General features: G+C 38.7%; 1 protein-coding gene across 1 annotated transcript in view; it reads right to left on the bottom strand.

Annotated features, from left to right (window-relative positions):
- Positions 1 to 812: 812 nt before the first annotated feature.
- KLHDC1 (kelch domain containing 1) overlaps positions 813 to 22684 on the bottom strand; it is a 36555-nt gene continuing 14683 nt past the window's right edge. Inside the window, exons 7-11 of the mRNA XM_049767434.1 lie at positions 20171 to 20283; positions 12190 to 12262; positions 7755 to 7839; positions 4791 to 4843; positions 813 to 990 (exon numbers count right to left, since the gene is read on the bottom strand). Coding sequence (XP_049623391.1) covers positions 828 to 990; positions 4791 to 4843; positions 7755 to 7839; positions 12190 to 12262; positions 20171 to 20283 — 487 coding nt within the window. The 3' untranslated portion in view covers positions 813 to 827. The remainder of the gene's footprint in view (positions 991 to 4790; positions 4844 to 7754; positions 7840 to 12189; positions 12263 to 20170; positions 20284 to 22684) is intronic.

A 22684-nucleotide genomic window follows, 5' to 3' on the forward strand; every position in this document is an offset into this window, starting at 1 on the left:
CCAGGAGTGATTCCTGAGTGAGAGTCAGGAGTTACCCCTGAGCATAGCCAGGTGTGGCCTAAGAAAAATAATAAACCACAAAAACTAATTTAAAAATAAATTAAAAATAAAGTATTTACATGTGCATGGAACTAGATAAATGTACTTTGCCCTTTAAGGAGTTACATAAGTCTAATGTCTTTAGATTATATTGTGTGCTGCTAAGAAATAGTTTGTACTACAACTGGGGATTTGAGGGACAAAGTAATTGTATTGTACATGGGTTCAGTTTTGTTTTTCTTAACGTTCTTTGGCTGAAAGTTCAAGGCTGGGATATCATCGATGGGACTACCGAGAATCCTGTTTATGGGTGATTGGGCTTCCACTGTAACTTTACCCTGTCCTCTTTCTTTGCATCTTTGTTGTCATAATTAAAAAAAAATTAAAAAAAAAATAAAGTATTTAAACAAATTATATATATACTGGATATGTAACAACTCAGCAAGTTAATACCTAATTTATTAACATCTTGTTTCAACAGCTTAATATCTAGTAATTATTTATATAATTATTGTTAATTAAATAACTGAATACTATGAATATTATTTAACAACTGTATTTTCAAGTTGTTAAAAAGCTACTATGGGGCCGGCGAGGTGGCGCTAGAGGTAAGGTGTCTGCCTTGCAAGCGCTAGCCAAGGAACGGACCCTGGTTCGATCCCCCGGCGTCCCATATGGTCTCCCCAAGCCAGGGGCAATTTCTGAATGCTTAGCCAGGGGTAACCCCTGAGCATCAAATGGGTGTGCCCCCCCCCCAAAAAAAGCTACTAGAGTCCAGTGATATTTATTTATTTCTTGTTTCTTTCTTTTTCGGCTTTTTGTTCTTCTCTATGATTAGTTGCAGTCCAAAATGTAATTTTTTTCAGTACTTGTTGCAGAAGTTTAGGTGGTAATAAAGATATCTGAGACTCTAAAAGTACAGCATTTCTACCAATGCAGTCAAGGCATGACCTGCAAACAAAAAACAGCAGTATTATTTGTTTTTGACCCTGAAACAATAATATATTTATTGATAAGAAGTCTTAAAAATAAAAACTATGGGGGCTGCAGTGATAGCACAGTGCGTAGGGCATTTCCTTGCACGTGGCTGACTTGGGTTTGATCCCCAGCATCCCATATGGTGCCTCAAGCCTGCCAGAAGTGATTTCTGAGTGCAGAACCAGAAGTGATCCTTGAGCGCCACTGGGTGTGACCCCCAAAAATAAATAAAATAAAAATCATGACATTTTATAGATTTAGGTTCTTCCACTATACTTTTGAAGCATGGCAGAATTTATGCTCTTACCAGAGAATTGCAGTATGTGCACATTTAATTTTTTGTTCTGTTTTGTTTTGTGGTCACATCTGGCCATGTTTAAGACTTATTTCTGACTCTGTGCTCAGAGGTCACTCCTGACAGGTTCGGGACTTTATGGGATGCTATGATTCAAATCCATGTTGGCCATGTGTGAGGAAAGTGCTCTATTAGTTGCACTATTATTCAAGTTCTTAATTCTTTACATTTGAACAGGGGCCTCTCAGGCAGTAGTTGAGGTTCTAGTGGTTATTTTGAACACCCCAGGAGCACAGTGTTGGCACATCTGGTGACTCTAATTGCCATCAGAGTCATGAAGCACTGCTCAAGGGCCACCTGGCATGAGGGGATCAATGTGGCTCTGAGCCCAAAACATATATATATTTATACAACAGAGACTGAATCTGACCAAGATTCAATGGAAACAAAAACACATCATACCACACATAGGTTAAGTAAAAAAGATTCAGAATTAATTAAACATTTATTTGCTTATCTTTTTCTGTAGTGCCAGAGATGGTAGTAAGGGGCCCATAAAAGACAGTGCTCTATGCTGAATCACATCCCTGGCCCAAGGCTCAATTTTAAAACAGATTAGTTTGTAATATATCCTTTTAATTTATGCTTCCAGCCCTATAATCTTTTACTCTGCTCTGAGAACTGCCTCTTTTCCTTAGATGAAGCAGTTTACATCTATTTTTACATGAGATTCTCCCCAATAAATAAGACTTTTTTTTTTTTTTTTGGTTTTTGGGCCACACCCTGTGACGCTCAGGGGTTACTCCTGGCTATGCGCTCAGAAGTTGCTCCTGGCTTCTTGGGGGACCATATGGGACGCCGGGGGATCGAACCACGGTCCGTCCTAGGCTAACTCAGGCAAGGCAGGCACCTTACCTCCAGCGCCACCGCCCGGCCCCAACTTTTTTTTATTAATATCTTTATTTAAACACCTTGATTACAAATATGATTGTAGTTTGGTTTCAGTCATGTAAAGAACACCCCCTTAACCAGTGCAACATTCCCATCACCAATGTCCCGAATATCCCTCCTCCCTGCCCCACTCTCACCTGTACTCTAGACAGGCTTTCTACTTCCCTCATTCATTCACTTTCTTATGATAGTTCTCAATGTAATTATTTCTTTTTGTTTGTTTGTTTTTGGGTCACACTGGCAGCGCTCAGGGGTTACTCCTGGCTCTGTGCTCAGAAATCTCTCCTGGCAGGCTCGGGGGACCATATGGGATGCCAGGACTCAAACCACCATCCTTCTGCATGCAAGGCAAACACCTTGCCTCCATGCTATCTCTCTGGCCCCAATGTAGTTATTTCTCTAACTGCACTCATCACTCTGTGGAGAGCGTCATGTCGTGAGCTGGACCTTCCAGTCCTCCTCTCTAAACCCATAGATGAGTGAGACTATTCTGTGTCTATCTCTCTCCCTCTGACCTATTTCACTCAGCATAATAGATTCCATGTACATCCATGTATAGGAAAATTTCATGATTTCATCTCTCCTGATTGCTGCATAATATTCCATTGTGTATATGTACATTTTTTTTAGCTGTTCATCTGTTGAAGGGCATCTTGGTTATTTCCAGAGTCTGGCTATTGTAAATAGCATTGCAATGAATATAGGTGTGAGGAAGGGATTTTTGTATTGTATTTTTGTGTTTCTATGGTATATTCATCTAAGAGTGGTATAACTGGATTGTATGGAAGCTCAATTTCCAGTTTTTGGAGGAATCTCCATATCTAGGTTGAACTAGATGGCATTCCCACCAGCAATGAATAAGAGTTCCTTTCTCTTCGCATCCCCACTAACACTGCTTGTTCTCATTCTTTGTGATGTGTGCCAATCTCTGTGGTGTGAGGTGGTACCTCATCGTTGTTTTGATTTGCATCACTGATGATTAGTGATGTGGAGCAGTTTTTCATGTGCCTTTTGGCCATTTGTATTTCTTCTTTGACAAAGTGTTGTTCATTTCTTCTCCCCATTTTTGATGGGATTAGATGTTTTTTTCTTGTAAATTTCTGTCAGTGCCTTGTATATTTTGGATTACCCCCTTATCTAATAGGTATTGCGTGAATAGTTTCTCCCACTCAGTGGGTGACTCTTGTATCCTGGGCACTATTTTCTTAGAGGTGCAGAAGCTTCTCAGCTTAATATATTCTCATCTGTTTATCTCTGCTTCTACTTGTTTGGAGAGTGCTGTTTCCTCCTTGAAGATGCCTTTAGTCTTAATGTCATGAAGTGTTTTACCTACGTGTTGTTCTATATACCTTATGGTTTCAGGTCTGATATCAAGGTCTTTAATCCATTTGGATTTTAACTTCGTACATGATGTGAGTTGGAAGTCTGAGACTTAATTTGACCATGAACAACAAAGAACCAAGCAAGGAATACCACAAAAACTCTCCTGAGAGCTCAAGAAATTATATTCCCATGCTGATTACACTAGACCCCTGTATCCTTCCAAATATCCCTTTTTTAACTTGCTACTCTGAACTAGTTTCTCTACGTTTAAAACAAATTGATTTAGAACTATCATAAATACATCTGTTTCAACAGATAAAACTTTCGACCAAAATGCAAGTAATTATTTAAAAAAAAAAGTTTGTTTGGGGGTCGGAGGCATAGGGCACTTGCCTTGCTTGCTGATGCTCTGGTTCCATCTTAGTACCACATCTGGTCACTTGAGCCCATCTGATAAAGGAGCCAGGAGTAAGCCCTGCACACAGCTACATATGGCCCCTGAACCAAAACCAACCAACCAAACAAAAAGATTCCTGAACTTCCACAGCAAGTGAGAAGAGGACTCCTGTCAGTACTGTTCATTCACTGATTCTATACTTCAGTTTAATATTTGGGGAGTAGGAAAGCTAGCCATGAGAAAATACCCTATTTCAATCTTCAAGGAGATTTCAATTTAGTGAATAAACAATTAACAATCTACTATTATAAATATTATGACTTTAATAAATAAAATCCTCATGGTGGAATCAGGTAGGCAGTCAGGTGAAGGGTCCCTCGGCAGTAAGTAAATTTCAGGGAGATGAGAAACCTTAAAGGCAGCAATAAATGACTTAGATATATTCTAAGGGCTGGAGAGATAGTACAATGCTAGTGAACTATTGCACATTACCAACATGGGTTTATTCCCAGTAACACATTTGGTCCCTGAGCCCTGCCAGGAATGATCCTTAAGTGCAGAGCTAGGAATAAACTCTTAGCACTGCCAGCTGTGGCTCTCCTTCCAAAATTCAGCTTGGCCATTTGTAAGTCAAGCACCTTACCTCTGCCCTATGTCCTATCTCTATGGCCCTGAGTCTGTCATTTCTAAGTGAATTACAAGGAGTAACTCCTAAGCACTGCCGGGTGTGGCTAAAAAAAAATCCCAAAAGGAAGATGAACTGATCATACATTAATAATAGCACAGAAATATAAAATATTTCCTTACCTGACCAGTGAATAAGGCTGTGTTTGAAATATCAACAAATCATTACAGTGACCCTAATCAATAATAAAAAAGAGGAAACATTAAGGTTTTTGATAAAAATAACAATATACCCACAATGGAATAATTTTATAAACATTAAATAACCAAAAATTTCTTATTGATCATTAACTTATAAATTAAATAATTTACTCTTAAACTATTGCTTTTAAGGCAGTAAATAACCTTCTAGTTATTCATACACATGCTTAAATATATATGTATATCTACTTATATGTATATTTACATATATGCTATCTACTCAGATTTGGAGAAGTCGTTACCATTAGTTTTATCTAAACTTGGGCCTCATAATCATAAAATAAATTAAGAGACATGCTCTTTGAACAGTGAATTAAAAATAAAAACAGTTGGGTGGGAGAGATAATACAGGGATTGGGGTACATGCCTTGTATGCAGCTGATCCTGATTAAATATCTGGCATCAGCTAGTCTCCCAACCATCACGGGATGCATGCCTTACGGCCCCTAAACACTACCAAAATTCCCTATAAAATTCCACTTCATTTGTAAGTTTCCTACTTCATAGGAAAAGCTCTGGTAATTACTATGCCTGAAGGGAAGCATTGTAGTAGGTACCCTCCAGTGGAATTCTAGCACACTGGAGCACCTCTGATGCATAAGTCCTGCTATGCAAACCAGAGGAGCCACTCAACTGCTGTTGTACCTGTGGTCATCTGTACTGAAATTTCCAAGCATTAAGAGTGAAAGAATGATATGCTTCAAGTGTTAGTAACTTCTTCATTTATCCTTATTTCTATCGTATTTTAAAAGTAGAATGTTATTTGATTGTTATTTTGATACTTAATAGTTGTACTACCTGTATAGTAGTAGTAATAGTAGGATAACTAGAAGTTCATGTAGTAATTTATACTAAGAAGTATATTCTGGGAGCCAGAGAGATAGCATGGAGGTAAGGCATTTGCCTTTCATGAAGAAGGTCATTGGTTCGAATCCCAGCATTCCATATGGGAGCCTGCCAGGAGTGATTTCTGTGTATAGAGCCAGGAGTAACCCCTGGGCACTGCCGGATGTGGCCCCAAAACCAAAATAAATAAATAAAGTAGTATATTCTGTATCATACATACTATATATATATATATATATATTTTTTTTTTTTTTTTGGTTTTTGGGCCACACCCTGTGACGCTCAGGGGTTACTCCTGGCTATGCGCTCAGAAGTTGCTCCTGGCTTCTTGGGGGACCATATGGGACGCTGGGGGATCGAACCGCGGTCCGTCCTAGGCTAGCGCAGGCAAGGCAGGCACCTTACCTCCAGCGCCACCGCCCGGCCCTTCTTTTTTTTTTTTTTTTTGGCTACACCCAGCAATGATCAGAACTTACCTGGCCTCTGTGCTCAGGGATCACTTCTGGTATACCATATGGGGTGTTAGAGGTCAAACCCAAGTCAGCCACATGCAAATCAAGCACCCTACCCACTATACTATTTAAGCCTCTCTATACATTCTTTACTTTAAAAATATTTTTATTATAAAATCATGATTTATTAAGTTGTTGGTAACACAGTCATTTCAGGCATTAAATGTTCAAACACCAATCTCACCACTAGTATGACTTTCCCTGCACTAGTGTCCCCAATTTCCCATCAACCATCCTACAGAATATACTTCTTAGTATAAATTACTAAGTATATATATATATATATATATAATATATATAGTATAAATGAACTACTAGTTATCCCTCTTGCAAGCTCAAACAAATTTACTTCATATTGTTTACTACAATACAAAGGCAAATGAAACTTTCTAAATTGAAATCAACAAGGCTGTGGTTGGTGCTAAATTTTTTGGGGGGCCTTACCCAGCAGCACTCAGGGGTTACACCTGGCTCTGTGCTCAGAAATCACTCCTGGCAGGCACAGGGGACCATAAGGGATGCCAGGATTCGAAACACCATAGGTCCTGGGTTGGCCACTTGCAAGGCAAATGTCCTACTGCTGTGCTATCTCTCTGGCCCTTGTGCAAAAATATTTTTATTTATTTGAAGTAGGGAGGTCATGCCCAAAATGCTTAGAGACTACTCCCAGACCAGAGTTCAGAGAACCAATTGGTGCCAGGGATTGCCCACAGGGCCCAGTATGCATAATGTGTTTCTCAGCCTATAAAAGGACACCCCCTTTTTTTTCTTTGTTTTTTTGGTTTTTGGTTTTTGGGTCACACCCGGCAGCGCTCAGAAGTTACTCCTGGCTCCACGCTCAGAAATCGCTCCTGGCAGGCTTAGGGATATGAGATGCCTGAAATCGAACCACCAACCTTCTGCATGCAAGGCAAACGCCTTACCTCCATCTATCTCTCCGGCCCCAAGGACACTTTTTTTTTTAATTTTAAAAACATAGTCATCTTGGGGCCAGAGAGAGAGCACAGCAGTAGCAAGTAAATAGTTTCTCTGAATTCTGTGAGCTATTCTAGCAACTCAGTAGGATCATTGGGATCCCGATGTACAATTGGTTGGTCAAAAGCATAGTTGACAACCTGAACTAAACCACTAGTATCTGAGGCTGCAATTGGTGAAATAAACCAGCTAACCTATTATTCTGATGGGTGGTAGTATGGGAAGTGAGTTAAATTGTAAGACATCAAGCTAGTGAAGAAAATTGCTTATTGGTGGATAAATTGCTTTACTGTATGCCTAAACTGTTCCCCACTTCTCTGCCACATGCACACTCACAAAGTGAGTCACTAGAATTGGTCACTAGAACCTTTAGATTTATAAACACAAAATATCATTATATGATTCACAAGTTATTCATTCTAAGTATTAAGCCCACCATAAGTAACATTTCTGCCTTATATTTTGTAATGTGAGAACAAAACTAATTTAAGTTATTTAATTTAATTAAAATAAAATTATTCAGAGAAAATCTTTAAATATAAAACTTTCTTACTGTATCCAAGGAAAGTAAATCATCTTTGCTCCCTCCAAACACCATTATTTCATCTTCTTTTCCCAAACAGGCTGTGTGCCATAACCTATGGTTGAAAATTATAAGATGAGGGGCCGGTGAGGTGGCACTAGAGGAAAGGTGTCTGCTTGCAAGTGCTAGCCAAAGAAGGACTGCGGTTTGATCCCCCGGCGTCCCATATGGTCCCCCCAAGCCAGGGGCGATTTCTGAGCACTTAGCCAGGAGTAACCCCTGAGCACCAAATGGGTGTGGCCCCCCCAAAAAAAGAAAATTATAAAATGAAATACTTTCAAAGATAAAACTTTATTGCACACTATAAAATTTATTACAAGAGGTTTGATTAAACTTAAACCTTTGTAATATCTTTAAGAAGTTATATTTTTATTTGCTTTTGGGTTTTGGGCCACACCTGGTGATGCTCTGGAGTTACTCATGGATCTGCACTCAGAAGTCACTCCTGGCACTTTCAGAGAACCATATGGGATGCTAGGGGTCAAATCTGGGTTGGCCACAAACAAGGCAAGTGCCTAACCTACTGTACTCTCTGGCCCTCAAAAGTTATATTTTTAAATATTCCTCTGGAAACATTAGAGGAAATCAATTTTAGAGTTCATTGAACCATCCCACTCCTGTTTTATTTTGTCTGATTTAGGGCCAAATCTAGCTGTGCTCAGGGCTAATGTCTGGTTTTTACCCTCAGGGATTGCTCCTGATGGAGACCAACTATATGGGCTTCTAGGGATAGAACTTGGGTTGGCCACATGCAAGGCAAGCATCTTACTTACTGTACTATCGCTCCAGCCCCAATCCCATTCCTATTAAAGTGAGGCCTATCAACAAATTTCTGCCTCTAATCTCTCCTAGAGCTGATCAATTACACTTTTCCAAATATTTTTAAATTATATACATTTCCTGATCAGGAAACATCTTGGCATTTTCTTAGCATAATATTTGTGATCAAAACTATTTTTATCCCCAAATTGAAGTTCTTGCCTTTTTTCATTTAAAAACCTCCACTCAAACAAGGATTCCTTTGGAAAACACTTATAGCCACCTCTTGGCTTTTTGTTCACACAATTGTTTTGTTTGTTTGGGTGGTTGATTTGGTGGTTTTGGTTTGGGGGCCACACCCAGAGATGCTCAGGGGTTACTCTTGGCTCTGTAATCAGGGGTTACTCCTGTACTCTGTACTCTGTTCCTTCTGGCCAGGCTTGGGGACCATATGGGATGCCAGAAATTGAACCCAGGTCGACTGCGTGCAAGGCAAACACCCTACCTGCTGTGGGATTGGAATGGGGGTGAGGACTGGAGGAGGGATTGGGTAGAACAGTGTTTCTCAACCTTTTCTGATTTTAGCTACTCTCTAACCTCATTTCTTCCTTTCACCTCCATTGTCTTACGGGTTGGCTCCTTGGTCTCATGCCATGGCTCCCCATTTACATGATTTTCTACTGTGGCCCCTTGGAATGTCCTGGGGGCCCATTGGCAGTATTGGTTCCCCTAGAAACATTTAGGTGAAATAACTATATTTTATAATAAACACCCTCACATGTGGGAAGGAATAGCTTAAATTCTTATAGAGAAGGTTGTATGCAGCTTTAGCAAAATTTATGGGAACCAATACAAACTAAGACTATATGAGAACATTATTATCTTTCATAGATGTATCAGAAATTGTCCTTGGCAGTCATCTTTACAATATATAGAACAGACACAGTCTACACATACATAGGTAGTTTCAGCCAACCAGATTTTTTTTAAAGCACTGTGACTTAGATAAGACAGTGTAAATGTACAAAGTTTCCCAACCAAAGGCTTTTTTTGTTTGCTACCAATGGGATATTTTGACAACACAGAGAGATTATTTTGATTATTAGAATTCCAGGGCAGTTGTATGATAGGGCTGGGGAACAGTGCTACTGGCACCTTAGGGAGAAAACTAAAAGTGCTGCTGAGCAGCCAACAATGCACAGGACACACCCTAACAGAAAGAATAATTTGCTTCAAAAATATTAATAGCAACAAGGTTAAAAAAATCCCTGTCATAGAAATAAAAAAGGAGAATTGGGCAGTTTATACTTAAAATATTAAGACTTGGAAAAAATCTGCACAAATTTATCCAATGTTTAATTAAATTTCACTTTCAAAGTATATATACATCATATATATATATATACACACACATGTTCTCCTTACACTAAAATGTATCCCACCTGTTCTTCTCCTCACCTCATACCTGAAGATAGATTTGCCTTGTCTTATCTGCCTTAGAGAAACTCTGGCCTGGACTTCATCATCGAGGAACACTGGAAAGCCTTTCCTGCCTTGATTTTGGTGACATCTAGCTTGCAACCTGATGTTTTTCTACAGACTGAGTTTATGTCCTCTCACAGCTGCTCTAAACTTATCACCTAAATATTCTAATAAAGCATATATTTACATGATACATAAGCTGAATTCAAAGAAATATCTTTACATAGTTCATATATAATTAATATATTATTGATAAGTGTGTTGTTCTAATTACTTAAGGATTGAAATATGATATAGACATATCTAAAAATTAAACATTCTTACTATCACTCATCTATAATTAATTAAAACAATCAAATAACTAGGAAAAAAGGTTTATCTAGTCTAGATCTTTCATTTCACAAATAAAGAAAATTATGTAGTTATTTTTCTTTTTTTTCTTTTTTATGCCAGGGATCAAACCCAAGGCATCAGACAAGCAAAAGTTGCTCAATTTCATTAGGTGACATTCTCAAAGCCAAGACATATAAATAATAGCTGAGCAAGGACTAGAACTCTCACTCACATATATAAACATAAAATTCTTTAAAAATTAAAATACTAAAATTTAAAAAGATCTAAATTGCTAAAATATGTTCAATAAACTTTATATGTTAAAATGTAATAACAAGGGCCCGGAGAGATAGCACAGCGGCGTTTGCCTTGCAAGCAGCTGATCCAGGACCAAAGGTGGTTGGTTCAAATCCCAGTGTCCCATATGGTCCCCCGTGCCTGCCAGGAGCTATTTCTGAGCAGACAGCCAGGAGTAACCCCTGAGCAACTCCGGGTGTGGCCCAAATACAAAAAAAAAAAAAGTAATAGCAAAATTATGATAATTTAAAATGTATTTTTATATTAATAAATATATGCACTGAGATATTCACATATTCTGAGACTATTTATAATTACTTATCAGTTATTAAATAAATGCATAGATCATTAAATTGACTTTTCATGGCATAATCCATAATTTTAAAGTTCTGAAATACATTATATAAATAACAAAATCTCTTGCTAGCTATAATAGTGTTACATGATAATATGTTGAATTTTACTTTGCTACTAACATATTTTTATTATACATCTTAATGAAATTACAAAAATATGTGGCTTTCTTTATAATATAAGCACAGTGTTTTTTATGATTTTCACTCTGCTGTTTTCTTTCTTTTTTTTTTCTTTTTTCTTAAGGGGCTGGGGGCAGGAATAGGGGTGGTTGGGAGGAGGAGACAAAGGAGTTAAAGGCAGGGGAGAGAGGGAGAAGGGTGGAAAGGAGGAGAGTGAAAGGGAGGGAGAGGGAGAGCGTGACTACTGTTTTTTTTTTCTTACAGTCTTTACATTAGTGGATATACATCATACAATAATAAAACTAACAAAAGATAAAAAAGAAAATAATAATCTGGCATACACTTCAAAACATGAAAACAATTTCTTCAATAAAATGTTCTAAATCTCTTTTAAAAATAACTACTAATAAAAATAGCTACTAATAAAGCAAACCTATTCTGATCTACTTAATAAAAATAGGCATACTATGAAACTCTTAATCCTAAATATTTTCAGATTTACTAGACAAGATCTTGGATTTACATAAAAGACATTTTCTTTTTTTTATGATGTTTTTTTTTTTAAACCAACTTTATTACATACATGATTGTGCTTGGGTTTCAGTCATGTAAAGAATACCGCCCATCACCATTGCAACATTCCCATCACCAATGTCCCAAATTTCCCTCCTTCCCACCCAACCCCTGCCTGTACTCTAGACAGGCTTTCTATTTTCCTCGTACATTCTCATTATTAGGATAGTTCAAAACGTAGTTATTTCTCTAACTAAACTCATCCCTGTTTGTGGTGAGCTTCATGAAGTGAGCTGTAACTTCCAGCTTTTTTCTTTTTTGTGCCTTATAAAAGACATTTTCAAATGTGCAAGAATATAGGTAGAAAATGAGTAGCTATTTCCAAATATCAGAAATTAATATAATTACTTAGGTAACATCAAGCTTATCTTTAAAATATTCTTTCTAATGATTTATATTTTAGTAATAAACACTATAAATTCAATAATATATCTAATACTTAAAAGTTTTTAACAATTAAATTGTTTGTTAGCTTCTATACTTACCTGGGTCTTGTTTTAGGTAAGTGAGTAAGCTGTATCCAACCATTTGTCATAACATTGTGAATCCAACCATCACCTGAAATATCAGAAGGTTTCAGAAATTAAGACTAGGTCTTTAAGATAAATTTAAATTTCTTTATAAGACAATATTACATTTATAAAACTACTGTTTATATATGTGTCCTATAATTTTTCAAACATACATAAAAGGGTGAACATGAGAATGAACTCTCACATAAATTAGATCCAACAACTACCAAAAATTTTCATTTGTCTTTGTTATTCTTGTTGTTAATTACTATAAAACAAATCCTAGGCTTTATTATTTTCCTCTCAGAGATTTTAGCAAGCAGTGCTCAAAAGAACTGAGTATTTTCTACAAAACCATAATGCCATTACATAATCAACAAACCTCAAAAACTTTACTGCAGGGGGGAGGCACAGCAGAGTGATAGTACAGCAGGTAGCAAGCTTGCCTTGTAATCCAGACAACCTGGATTCAATCCCTGGCAACCCAAATCATCTCCTAAGTACCACCAGGAGTGAATCCCGACTGCAGAGTCAGGAGTAAACCTTAGTAATGCTGGGTGTGTTCCCAAAACAAAATTAAAAAAAAATTATTGGTATGATATAACCATATGATCAATATGTTTTGGTTATTTTTTGAAGGGTAGGAGTACTGGCAGTGATTGAATGCAGGATACATGCATTCAAGGCATGTGCTTTATCATTAAGCCCACATAGCCATCCATCTATGACCATCTTAAACTGAATATAAAAGGGAGAGAGAGGGGCCGGGCGGTGGCGCTAAAGGTAAGGTGCCTGCCTTGCCTGCGCTGGCCTTGGACGGACCGCGGTTCGATCCCCCAGTGTCCCATATGGTCCCCCAAGCCAGGAGCAACTTCTGAGCACATAGCCAGGAGTAACCCCTGAGCGTTACCGGGTGTGGCCCAAAAACCAAAAAAAAAAAAAAGGGAGAGAGAAACCGACTAAATAATTTCCCATATATATCAATGTCCAAAAAATGGGAAATAGGGATAAATATAATAAAAATCTATGAGGCTAAAAAAAAGGGGGGGGGTGGAGAGATAACATGCATCGACCTTCATGGGTTTGATTCCTGGCATCCCATATAGTCCCCCAAGTCTGCCAGGAGCAATTTCTGAGCACAGAGCCAGGAATAACCTCTGAGCATTGCCAGGTATGGTCCAAAAACCAAAAAAAAAAAAAAAAAAAAAAAAAAAAGAAAAAAAAAAAAGAAAAAAATCTATGAGGCTGAAATACTAAAAAAATAATAAATCCTATTGAAATGAATAGTGTTTGTTACACCCAAATCTTCAGGACAGAGAGAGATAGTTTAGTGGGCAGAGCATTTATTATGCACAGGCTGACTGGGGTTTGATAAACCCAGCAGGAGTGATCCCTTAGCACAGTGCCAAGAGTAAGCCTTGAACATAGCAGGTGTGATCCCCAAATAAATAAATAAATAAATAAATATATTCAAATCCCTTTCAATAAAGTTTTGCTTAATTTTGTCTAACTCTGGTACAGAGTAGTTTTCTCCAAAAACAAAAAATATGACTTTCAATAGAAAAGCCCACACATTGGGGAAATGTAATAATATGCAATCAACATCTCCTACAAGAAATTGATGTCTTCCCAACTACATGTAGAATGTGTTTGTTGGTCAACTCACTAAAAAATGCATAGCTGAGGGGTTGGAGTGGTGGCGCAAGCGGTAAGGCATCTGCCTTGCCTGCGCTAGCCTAGGATGGACCTCGATTGGATCTCCTGGCACCCCATATTGTCCCCCCAAGCCAGGAGTGATTTCTGAGCACATAGCCAGGAGTACTCCTAAGCATCACTGGGTGTGGCCCAAAACAAAACAAAACAAAACATCTCACCTGTTCCCCCGGACCTTCCAAGGTGATTTCTGAATGCAGAGCTAGGAATAATCCCTAAGAACCACCAGGTGTGGACAAAACCCCCACTCCCAAAAATCAATGAACTAAATGTACCAATCAAGAGACACAGAGTTTCAAAATGGATCAGAAAATTGAGTCCAATATGTTGCTGCCTGCAAGAAACACATCTGAATAGTCAGAACAAACACATATTTCTTTTTTTTTTTTTTTTTTTGGTTTTTGGGCCACACCCGTTTGACGCTCAGGGGTTACTCCTGGCCAAGCGCTCAGAAATCGCCCCTGGCTTGGGGGAACCATATGGGACACCGGGGGATCGAACCGAGGTCCGTCCTACGCTAGCGCTTGCAAGGCAGACACCTTACCTCTAGCGCCACCTTCCCGGCCCCACAAACACATATTTCAAAATTAAAGGTTGGAAGCCAATCCTTCAAACAATTCCCTTACAAAGGATGGGGTGGCCATACTAACATCAGATGACAAAGACTTCAGGCTTAAAAAGATTATAAGAGACAAGAGAGTTTCTTTTTTTTTTTTTTTTTGTGGTTTTTGGGTCACACCCGGCAATGCTCAGGGGTTTTTCCTGGCTCTGTGCTCAGAAATTGCTCCTGGCATGCACGGGGGACCATATGGGACGCCGGGATTCGAACCGATGACCTTCTGCATGAAAGGTAAATGCCTTACCTCCATGCTATCTCTCCGGCCCCTGACAAGAGAGTTTCTTAATAATTTCTTAATAGTTTCTTAAGAATTTCTTAATGGGGGCCGGAGAGATAGCATGGAGGTAAGGCATTTGCCTTTCATGCAGGAGGTCATCAGTTCGAATCCCGGCATCCCATATGGTCCCCCGAGTCTGCCAGGAGCAATTTCTGAGCCTGGAGCCAGGAATAACCCCTGAGCACTGCCGGGTGTGACCCAAAAATCACAAAAAAAAAAAAAAAAAAAAGAATTTCTTAATAATCAGGGAATATGTACATCAAGAATAAATCATACTCCAAAATATATATGTACCCAATGAGGGACCAGCAAAATATTTAAAACAACTGCTAATAGACCTGAAGAAAGATATCAATAACAACACAATTGTAGTTAAAGATGTCAACATCACTATTAACTCTTGATAGATCAACCAGGATAAAACTCAGCAAGATATACTGGCTTTGAAGGAAGAAATGGAAGAAAGGGACATAGTGTATAAATATATATACATGTGTATGTATATATATTTGGCTTTTCATCCCTGAAAAGCTGAATACACTCTTCTCCAATGCACATGGAACATTCATCAAGATAGATCAAATGATGGGCCACAAAACATATCTTCATAAAATCAAGAGGATAGGGCCCGGAGAGATAGCACAGCAGCGTTTGCCTTGCAAGCAGCCGATCCAGAACCAAAGGTGGTTGGTTCAAATCCCGGTGTCCCATATGGTCCCCTGTACCTGCTAGGAGCTATTTCTGAGCAGACAGCCAGGAGTAACCCCTGAGCACCGCCGGGTGTGACCCAAAAACCAAAAAAAAAAAAAAAAAAAAAAAAAAATCAAGAGGATAGAAATTGTATCAACTATGTTCTCAGATCATGATGCACTGAATACAGAAGCAAATTACAAATAGAAATGAAGAAATAATGTTATATAACCTGGAAATTAAACAGATCACTACAACCAATGGTTCAGAGAAGAAAACAAAGAGGGATAAAAAGATTCCTGGAAACAAACAGAATGAAGACATAAATTATCAGAATTTGTAAAGCACAGCAAAAGTGGTATTAAGATGAAAGTTTGGAGCTTTGCAAGCATTCACCAGGAAGAAAGAGCCTAAATAACTTAATGGCATAGCTTAAAAATGAAAAATGACTGACAAAGTGAGTCAAAAACAGGCAGGAGGAATGAAATAATAAAACTTAGAGAAGAGGGAGATGGGGGCATTGGTGGTGGGAAGGTTGCACTGGTGAAGTTGGGGTGTTCTTTTTATGACTGAAACCCAACTATAATCATGTATGGAATCATGTATGGAAGCATGGAATCATGCTTAAATAAAGAAAAAAAATAAAAAGAACCTTAGAGCAGAAATTAATGAACTGGAAAACCAAAAAAGAATCCAAAAGATCAATAAAAGCAATAGTTGGTTCTTTGAAAAAAAATAAGCATGACTGATAAACCATTAGCAAAACTCACAAAGAGACAGAACTTTAATAAATGGAATAAAAAATAAAAGGGGGATGTCACAACAGACACTACAGAAATTGAAAGGGTAATCAGATTGAAAAGCTGTATGTCACAAAACAAGAGAACCTGGAAGAAATGAATAAATTCTTGAACTCCTATTATCTCCCAAGTTTGAACCAAGATGATATGGACAAGCTGAACAGACCAGATCTATCATGATTGAAAAAATTGAAATGGTAATCAAAGGCTTTTCAAAAACAAAAGATCAGGCCAAGATAGATTCACTAATAAATTCTTTCAAACCTTTAAGAAGGACCTAACTGCTGATCTTTTTCAGGCTCTTCCAGAAATTGAAGAAAAAGAAACAATCCCAAGGAGTTTCTATGAAGTTATAGCATCACCCCGATACCAAAAGCAGACAGGGACAATACAAACACAAAAAAAGAGAATTATTGGCCGATATCCTTAATGAACACAGACGCAAAGATCCTCCACAAAATACTAGCAAATAGAATCTATCAACTCATTAAGAAGGCCATTATATACTGTGATGCATCTAGAGATGCAAGGATGATTAAACATACACAAGTTCAATCAATATTCAATCAATACCATATCAATAAAAGAAAAAAACGATATGATTATAGCAATACATACAGAGAAAGCATTTGACAAGTTTTAGCATCCATTCATGATTAAACATCTCATCAAGGGGCTGGAGCAATAGCACAGCAGCAGTAGGGCATTTGCCTTACATGTGACTGACCCAGGATGATCCCTGGCATCCCATATGGTCCTCCGAGCCTGCCAGGAGCAATTTCTGAGCACAGAGCCAGGAGTAACCCCTAAGCGCTGCCAGGTGTGGCTCTAAAACAAACAAACAAAACAAACAAACAAAAACCATCTCATCAAGATGAGAATCAAAAGAAGCTTTCTCAATATAGTCAAAGCCATTTACTACAAGCCCATTGCAAACATCATACTCACTGGAAAAAACTAAAAGCCTTTCCTCTCTAAGATCTAGCACAAAACAAGGTTCTCTGCCCTCTCTCACCACTTCTATTTAATGCAGTCCTGAAATTACTTGCCATAGTAATTATGCAAGAAAAAAAATATCAAGGGCATACAGATAGGAAAGAAAGGAGTCAAGCTCTGTTTGCAGGGGCCAAAGCAATAGCACAGTGGTAGGGCCTTTGCATTGCACGTGACTGATCCAGGTTCGATTCCCAGCATCCTATATGGTCTCTAAAGCCTTCCAAGGGCAATTTCTGAGTGCAGAGCCAGGAGTAACTTCTGAGTGCTACTAGGTGTGCCCCCCGAAAAAAATGAAAAGAAAAGAAAAATTGGGCCAGAGTGGTAGCACAGTAGTAGGGTGTTTGCCTTGTATGCAGCTGATACATGATGAACCTGGGTTTGATCTTAGGTGTCTAGCACGATCCCCTGAACCTGCCAAGAGAGACTGCTGAGGACAGAATCAGGAGTAACCCTTGAGCACTTCTGGGTGTGGCTCCCCCCCAAAAAAGCTCTGTTTGCAGATGACATGATACAAAAATTTAGAAAACCTAAAGACTAGCACAAAGTTTCTAGAAAAAAAATTAATTTGTGTAGTAAAGTAGCATTCTAGGGGCCAGAGAGATAGCATGGAGGTAAGGCATTTGCCTTTCATGCAGAAGGTCATCAGTTCGAATCCCGGTGTCCCATATGGTCCCCCGTGCCTCCAGGAGCAATTTCTGAGCATGAAACCAGGAGTAACCCCTGAGCACTGCCGGGTGTGACCCAAAAACCACAACAAAAAAAAAAAAAACCACAAAGTAGCATTCTAAAAAAGTAGTATGCAAAAAGCCTTGAATTTTTTATATGAAAATAATAAAAGAGAAGATATATTTAAAAATCCCAATTGGGGCCGGAGAGATAGATGGATATAAGGCATTTGCCTTACATGCAGAAGAATGGTGGTTCGAATCCTGGCATCCCATATGGTCCCCTGAGCTTGCCAGGAGTGATTTCTGAGCATAGTGCCAGGAGTAACCCCTTAGGGCTGCCAGATGTGACCCAAAAAACAAAAACAAAAAAATCACAATCATAATTATGCCTCAGAAAATCAAGTACCTTGAAGTCAACTTAACTATAGAGATGAAAAATCTATACAAAGAAAACTACAAAACACTACCAGTTGGAGCCATAGCACAGCAGGTAGGACATGTGCCTTGCATGCGGCTGATCTGGGTTTGATCCCTGGCATCCCATATGGTCCCCCAAGTCTGCCAGGAGTGATTTCTAAGAGCAGACCTCGGAGTAACCCCTGAACACAAAGAACAGAAGGTTGTGGCTCAAAAACAGAACAAAACAACCACAAAAAAATACTGCTTCTATAAATGAAATAGGACACAAGGAAATGGAGACATATACCTTGCTCATGAATTGGGATGATTATCATCATTAAAATGCAATACTTCCCAAAGCATTGTAAAGATTTAATGCAACCTCTATAATATCTATGACATTTTTCAAAGAGTTGGATCAAATGCACCTGAAATTCATATGGAACAATAAGCCTCCATAAATAGCTAAAGCAATCCTTGGTAATAAGAAGATGGAAGGCATCGCTTTCCCCAACTTTAAACTATACTAAAAAGCAGTAGTCATTAAAATATCATGGTACTGGTACAAAGACAGATCCTCAGATCAGTAAAACAGACTTGAATATTCTAAGACTGACCCCAGGTCTATGATCAATTAATCTTTGATAAAGGGGCAAGAATTATGAAATGGAGCAAGGAAAGCCTCTTCAATAAGTGGTATTGGGAAAAAATGAACTGAGACCTCAATTTACCATGCATAAAGGAAAATATTGGTAGAACACTCCATGACACTAAACCTAAAGACATCTATAAGGAAGAAACATCACTAGCCAAGCAAATAGAAGCAAAGGAAAACAAATGGGACTACATTAAACTGAGAGATTTATGCACAGTTTATAACAGTGACTAGGATATAAAAACTATCTACAAAATGAGAGAAACTATTCACCCAATGCCCATATGATAAGAGTTTAATATCTAAGATAAACAAGCACTGATAGAACTTAGCAAGAAAAAACCACCTAATTCCAAACAAAAATGTGAAGAAGAAATGAATAGACATGAAAAAATTACTCTTTGTCCACTAATTATCATGGAGAGGCAAATTAAAATTACAGTGAGATATCATCCCACACCACAGAGACTGACACACATCAAAAAGAACAAGAATAACTAGTGTGGGCAGATATGGGGAGAAAGGGACTCTCATTCACTGCTGGTGGGAATGGCAACTGATCCAGCCTTTTTAGAAAACAATATGGATATTCCTTAAAAAAACTAGAAAGTGAGCTCCCATATGAACCAGCAATATCAATCCTAGGGATATATCCTAGGGACTGAAAAATACAATGCAGAAAAGCACTCTAATCCCTATGTTAATTGCAGCACTGTTTACAATATCCAGAATCTAGAAACAACCCAGATGCCCAACAACGGATAAGTGGCTAAAGAAACTGGTACATCTATCCAATGCAATACTATACAGCAGTCAGGAAAAATGAAGTCATAAAATTTGCTTATACATGGATGAATATGTTGTGTATTATGCTGAGTGAAATGAGTCAGAGGGAGATGAATAGACAAAATGATCTCACTAATTTGTAGGATATAAGAGAAAAGATAGTATGCTACTAAATTCAAAGTAATTTTTAAAAGACAATAAATAGATACCAGAGCCTTATAAAATTATACTTCATGTAAATATACAGCTGTAGATTAATTAATTCATACTTCAGAAAATAAATTATGGAAGAGACATTAAGTATCAGATAAAATAAATAAAGCAATGCAGACTAACTTTCAGTTGACTTACTTAAGGGAACATTATCTGCACTTAGTCCACCAAATAGGAAAAGCTTATCATCAGCTAGTGCTGTCAGAGTATGCCATGACCGATGTGTAGGGTTTTCTCCATTAATGGAAATTCTGTGGCAAGGAATAACATTAAAATATAAGAATTATATTAGTGAAAAAAAGCCTTTAGACTTTAACGGGAAAAAATTCATTACTTTAAAAAATGGATTTTCCTAATCTTACCTATAGGAATGATTTTAAAGCATTCTTAAAATTCTTAGATGAACTGAAACAAATTTTACCTTTTAATATGTATTATACCCAGTTATAGAGCATAAAATGAAAATTAAGGGTCTCTCTCCCTTCCTGGAGCAGGATTTTTAGCCGGCACGGTGGGCAGCTGGCAGGCCTCTGCATGTGCCAGCGGCCTGCTAACCCGGCCTAGGGTAGGGGGGCTCGGACCTGGGTCAGCCGACCCCCCTCTCCCCCATTCCTCCGGATCTCCAGGTGGGTTCCTGGAAGGAGATGACGGGGCACCCTGGGTTTTCCCCACGCCCAGGCCGGGCCGGGACACTGGCCTAGGGTGGGGCTTAAATTCCCTGTCCTTCGGGCTGGGGAGGGTCTCTTTCCCTTCCTGGAGCAGGATTTTTAGCCGGCACGGGTGGGCAGCTGGCAGGCCTCCGCATGTGCCAGTGGCCTGCTAATCCGGCCTAGGGTAGGGGGGCTCGAACCTGGGTCAGCCGACCCCCCTCTCCCCCATTCCTCCAGATCTCCAGGTGGGTTCCTGGAAGGAGATGACAGGGCACCCTGGGTTTTCCCCACGCCCAGGCCGGGCCCGGACACTGGCCTAGGGTGGGGCTTAAATCCCCTGTCCTTCGGGCTGGGCTTAGGGGGTGGAGTTTGATCTGGTGGGTGGCAGATAGCTGCTCAGCTATACTCAGGCTGTCACTGGCAATTTCATACAGTCTACATTTTGCAAACCGCTCGGGGGCTAGCGCCCCCGCGCGAACATATGCTTCTCCCAACTGTCAGTACCCCAGATTTACCCTTCTTAACTTCAGTAACACATAGTTCTAATCTCTGACCTAAGACATACAGTAGATCTAACAAATCCCAGAACTATTTAGAAGGACACAAATTGAACACATATTGAACACATATATCTTTTGAATATTTTATAGGTATTTTCTTTAACTGATGTAACTCTCTATATATTCTTCTACCATGATGTTTCTATCCACTTTTCATCTTGTCTTTTCTTTGTAAGCTGTTAAGTAAGGATTGTTGTTGGAACTGTCCCTCAGTTTGATGCCTATGATTGAACTATGTCATGGAAATTGCTGGTCTTGCTCCTATTGCCTCCAGATGCACCAATAATGCTTCATGGCATTGATCCTTGTTTGCATAGACACATTAAAATGGGAAAACACCATACATACAGATAAGTTCTTATCTAATAAATCTCAGTACAATGTACCCTACACCCCGAACATTGATATAATGACCTGGCACAGGCCTCAGAAGAATGGGCATCCTCCATTCATGCCGGAACCAGGCAAGCTATTTACGAAACATCCAAGGTCTTTTATAGCAACAGCTGGAAGCAGTCCTCTACCAGGAAAGACTCTACCAAGGGTCTGACATCAACCTCCTAAAAGAGACTTCCGCTTACACTGAGAAGACTTGACAACAACAATGACCTGCTCTACAGGACATGGTTCTCTCTAGTGCCCCTTAAGTGTGAGGTGAAACGAGAGGATGCTCTGCACCATCCTGACTGCAATATGGGATATGCAGACTCCAGGATCTTTAATACAGAAGCATGATACCAACAACAGAGACTATGTGAGGAATGGAGGTGTATTGCCACTACAGACGATGACTTGAATTGGACAAACTAGTTTGCCTGGAGCCTAGAGTCAGTCCTGTGCCAGGAAACTTCAGTGGTAGGGTCTCCTTGTATTTAGACCATAATTTGTCTTTCCATGTCCCTTATGTTTTGGTGGGCCTATGCAAACAAATGCCACTTTAATACCTTTTTTTACTATGTTCCCTTGACTCCAATCCTTAAGAAAAACAACCCACTAAAACTTTTGAGGTTAACTTAAACTAGTAAGCATGTGCATGGAACTAGAGAAATGTACTTTGCCCTCAATGTTTAAGGAGTTACATAAGTCTAATGTCTTTAGATTATATTGTGTGCTGCTAAGAAATAGTATGTACTACAACTGGGGATTTGAGGGACAAAGTAATTGTATTGTACATGGGTTCAGTTTTGTTTTTCTTAATTTTCTTTGGCTGAAAGTTCAAGGCTGGGATATCATCGATGGGACTACCGAGAATTCTGTTTATGGGTGATTGGGCTTCCACTGTAACTTTACCCTGTCCTCTTTCTTTGCATCTTTGTTGTCATAATTAAAATAAAAAAATGAAAATGAAAATTAAATTAAATTAAAATTAAATTAAAATTAAAATTAAAATTAAAAATTAAAATTAAAATAATTAAAATTAAAATAAAAAATGAAAATAAAAT

This window comes from Suncus etruscus, chromosome 2 (genome assembly GCF_024139225.1).
Source record: "Suncus etruscus isolate mSunEtr1 chromosome 2, mSunEtr1.pri.cur, whole genome shotgun sequence".
NCBI lineage: Eukaryota > Metazoa > Chordata > Mammalia > Eulipotyphla > Soricidae > Suncus > Suncus etruscus.